Source organism: Nicotiana attenuata, unplaced genomic scaffold (assembly GCF_001879085.1).
Source record: "Nicotiana attenuata strain UT unplaced genomic scaffold, NIATTr2, whole genome shotgun sequence".
In the NCBI taxonomy this organism is placed as follows: Eukaryota; Viridiplantae; Streptophyta; class Magnoliopsida; order Solanales; family Solanaceae; genus Nicotiana; species Nicotiana attenuata.
The window spans coordinates 12,077-16,458 of record NW_017673521.1 but is presented as its reverse complement, the minus strand read 5'-3'; the positions used below and the strand labels follow the sequence as shown (position 1 = coordinate 16,458).

At 35.1% G+C, this 4,382-nt stretch overlaps 1 protein-coding gene across 1 annotated transcript; it reads right to left on the bottom strand.

The window, feature by feature from the left end:
* Window positions 1–200: 200 nt before the first annotated feature.
* LOC109216621 lies at window positions 201–3,979 on the bottom strand. The gene is made up of 6 exons (XM_019380794.1): window positions 2,883–3,979; window positions 2,576–2,796; window positions 2,062–2,269; window positions 1,362–1,447; window positions 948–1,039; window positions 201–817 (listed from the first exon to the last, which is right to left on the bottom strand). Exons 1-6 carry the CDS (start codon window positions 2,970–2,972, stop codon window positions 576–578), a joined length of 939 nt encoding a protein of 312 aa, XP_019236339.1. The 5' UTR covers window positions 2,973–3,979; the 3' UTR covers window positions 201–575.
* Window positions 3,980–4,382: the final 403 nt, after the last annotated feature.

Sequence of the window (4,382 nt, the reverse complement as noted above, 5' to 3'; positions counted from 1 at the left end):
AACAGATTTAGTGCTAGCTTCTCAAATATTACTAATTTAGAAAATAACACACATTAGTATGGCACTGACATAATGTCGACACCACTGCTGTGGCTGTTTGTGTAACAAAAAAAGGACCCACCCTCTATTCATGTTTTAGACTTTGATAAAAATGACTAACCAACCTCATCCACAACCAACAAACAGCAAGTCTTCCAATGTGAACACAAAAACTTGTACTGGAATTTACTGTTTAAAAAAGATCAACTATTTACATGAAAATATTACAAGGAAAACACAAAACCTCAGAATTTATATAAAAGATGGAGCAATTCTTGCACGCTAGGTGCTAGGAGTCATCACAGTCATGTAAATATCATGTCCTACCAATTAGTCCTCTATACAAAAAGAAGTCATACATCCTCATTTTGGGATAAGGAGAAGATCACATAAAAACCTAAAGAGAGATATCTTCAGTACTAAGGCTGTTAATGCTACCAACGCAACAAACCAAAACACCTCAGAACCTACGAGAAGGGATTCCGGTGATCAGCCCCATTGGTGGGGTTTAAAGTGCAGTTCATCATTTGAAATAGTCAGCCACGACGAATACCCATGAAATAGTTGAAGTCGTGGTGCTGTACACCCAACTGCTTCAGCCAAGAATCCGCCACGCTAAAAAGTGATGCCAGCCTCTCTTGGTCCCTTCCTTTCCTGTCTGAAAGCCACACATCACCCTGCATCTTGTAAGTGCCCAAACCAAAAGGTGGAAGTGGGATGCTTTCTCCTTCCTTTCGTTTCCGTTTACCATTCTCCGTGTCATCTTCAAGGTCCATATCTGCACGAGACGACCAAAAGATTAGTGTAAAAATATTCTCTACTTCCATCACTCGTTCGCTCATAAGATAGCAATTAAAAAGGGAAAAGCAATGGTAAATTCAGTGTCCAAAGGATAGATCAAACAATACCTTGGAAAGATGATGAAAGGGTGTGGAATGTGAGAAAGCATGCTGACAAGTCTTTAATGGTTCTTCCCATAGGAATGTGATATATCGGATACCTGTAATGTTCAGGTCAAAAGGGTTAGTAACAAAATCCGTCTTTATTCCCCTTCCACTACTCACTGGTGGCAACCAAGAAAGTCAGCAATACCAAAAGGATGCAGGATCAACTTAAGTGGTATAAAATTGGTTGCATTACAGGGAAAATATGATCTAATTAATACCCATCAAGGAGCAAGTAAACGTATTTTACATGCCCGGATACAAATACTTAAAAACAACTTTTTTATGTGGTATAAATTTGATTAACTTGATAAAATCTACTTCAGCAAACCATTAGTTTCATGACCATAAGTGCACAGAACGGGAGAACTGGCATACCAAGCAACTGACATCCAACTAGCTGGTGAAAGATCTACACTTCTCAATGACATTAATCCGGGGTATCTTTCAGCTAAACCACTAATCTGCGAGCAAAAAGAATCGGAGTTAGTGTCAAATAAACGTTCAAAACAAAACAATATATGCTAAAAAGTTCAAACCACATGTTTCACATGGAATCTTATATATCTTATCAAATAAAGAATCATTAGACAACTCTAATGCACAAAGAAAGAACAAATGCTTCAAATTTTCTCTGAGTTGCATAAACAAAGATGAGTGGGTGACTAAGTCAACCATAATGTTGGGATTAGGCTAGAATACAGAATAAAGAACAATACTAATAGATTTATCTCCAATGATCTTAGGGAGAAGGGGGACTAAAAGCACAATTAAGGCCTGTAAATTTGTACTTAGAAGTCACAAACTAAGAACTATTCCTATCATCCCTATTAAAAGAAACAAACCCCAGTTAGTCCTTTTTCTTTCGAACATGAAGTTCATAAAAAGAAAGGGGTCGATAACAAAGGAAACAAGAGATAAAACTAATTGGAAATATACAACTAAACTTGCTACCACATACAATTCCTAAAGCACTAGCTACCAGTATAAAATTTGGTTCAAAAGAAGACTTTAAGAAGCAGGGGAATGGAAACCAAACGGGGACAAAAAAAGGTGTAACAAGTCTAAAGAGGAAAACCTTGTCCATTAAAGGGACTCTTCCATAAGGAGTAGATCTCTCAAAGTACTGAAAATAAAGATAGCCCCATCTATCATTCATTTGCCAAAGACTATCTCCTTCCTCAGAAGAACAGCCATCCCATCTTGATAGCTTTTCACTTTCACTCTCGTCGCTGAACGAATCACTGAACGAATCCCTCGTCTCGCAAACAGACTCAGTCTCTTCCCTACAAAATTATTAAATTGTAGAACAACTTCATTATCTCCAGTCCAAAATTATGAAGCATAGTTTCTAACAAGCAACTAACAAACTTTGAATGATCTAACTTCTGGGAAATGTATATTACTAACATAAACTATGTAATAGCCTATATAGCTTTAAATAACAGAATTTTTGCTGCCATCACAAACTTTGACCGGCTCAACTTGGTAAACAAGCAATGCTGCATTACTTTCAAAAAAACCAAAAAAGACCCTAAAATCAATGATCAGATTGAGATACCCAAAAAAGTGTAGCACCAAAAGAATTTTACCTCAGAAAATTAACAGAAGACCTGCTGGTAAAGATTTGAATAGCTGAAAGATAAGGCACGTAATATTGAACTAAAGTTTCGCCTGTATCCATTTTAATAGGAACTCCAGCCCCATAAGCACTCAATTCGTCGTAACAATTCCAAAGATCACCCAAAGTAAAATATTCAACCTTCTCTCTTTCCCAAGGATGCCATAACCTATTAAGATTCCTAATCTCACTCTGCACATAAAACAATCATACAATAACAAATCACATTTCATATTCATCCATTGAATTATAAATACGAAAAATGAAAAGAAAAATACCTGGGGTAGAAACTGGGAAGGGACTAACGGTGTGGTGCATTCCAAGAAGCAATCAAGGTTTGATTGCATTGAGCTTTTGTCTATTGACATGATTATTACACAAGAAAAAATAGAGAGAGAAAGAGATAGGAAATTACTGTCTCTCTCTCTAAACTCTGTGAAACAGAGGAGACCCAAAAGAAACAGAGAAGAAGAGAAAAACAAAAACACAAAGTAGAAATGGGAGAAAGAGAGAGAGAGAGAGAGAGAAAATGACGGGATTGTATTAGTATGAGAATGAGAAGGGGCGAATATAACTCGGTCTAAATATACTGGGTGAAAAATAAATTAGAAACCAATTTTTGACGTTTAGACAACTGTAATTATTATACGGAAAATAAAAGATAAAAAGAAGACAGAAAGTCGTCTTTTTTTTTTTTTTTTCCTTCACTTCCCGGTGACCGCGAACGAAAAGACTCCGGCGTGATTTTCTCCCTTTCAGTCAAAACCCACAAATCTAGCAGACGGAATAGTTAAGATTTTCAATCCTAAAGTACAATTTTAAACTTAAAGAAAACACAAACCCAAGAAAAAACTAGAGAGACTTGTCTTTCAATTCAAATGAAAAATATAGCCGACTCTCAAAGCAAAAAACAAACAAACAGAATTTTACATAACAGGTTCTGCTTTCTGGTTAATGGCGTGCCCTTTCTACTCTGCAACCCCAAAAAAGATGAAACAGAATTCCAAAAGAGAAAAACATGAAAACAAACAAAATAAGCCGTGAGTTTCGCGCAATATATGAGGGAGAGAGAAAGATAGAAGAAAATGAGGACAAAAAGTTTAGACGTTTGAGTCACGCGAAGAAACCAAGCGTTGTGCTGTTACAAAAATTGAGAGAAAAGCCAAATACAGAGTGATAGCTATAACCTTTTCTTAACGGAATTCCATGGTTTCTGATTAAAAAAGGAATCAAACTTTCTTCATAAAAGCAACACCTATTTAGTAGAAGCAATAATAATTTTTTTTTTTTTAATGTTTTCTTATTTATTGCTTTGAATTAAATTTTGTAAGCTTGCTCCTAGATTTTTGGTGACCCGTCTTAACTGGTTGGAATAAGAACTAAGATTGTGGGTGTGAGAGGGGGAGATTAGTAGTAGTTGGGTGTAATAAATTAAGGGCATGAGAGTTGAATATTTAATATTAAATTACTTTCGGTGTCTCTTTCAGACTTTCACCATTGAATGGATTTTTTTCCCACAATAGGTCGTTTGGCAGGTGTATAAGAATCTATATATTAAATAGGTGTATTAGTAATAATGAGATTAGTAATGTTGGGATCATTTATATTGATAATATTTTTATCGACGGTTTAATTTGATGTATTAAAGATAACATATATTTCAAAAAATAATTAAATTTATTTGTATACCAAAATCCCGTCCACATGTGTTTTGGAAATAGTTTTGAAAGGGTAATTTTGTTTATATATATATATATATATATATATATATATATATA

Coding starts and splice junctions, on each gene's coding strand:
- LOC109216621 (XM_019380794.1), bottom strand. CDS start 2,972: ATGTCAATAGACAAAAGCTCAATGCAATCAAACCTTGATTGCTTCTTG. Junction 1,448..2,061: donor GAGTCCCTTTAATGGACAAG/GTTTTCCTCTTT, acceptor TTTTGCTCGCAG/ATTAGTGGTTTAGCTGAAAG. Junction 1,040..1,361: donor AGTTGGATGTCAGTTGCTTG/GTATGCCAGTTC, acceptor TGAACATTACAG/GTATCCGATATATCACATTC.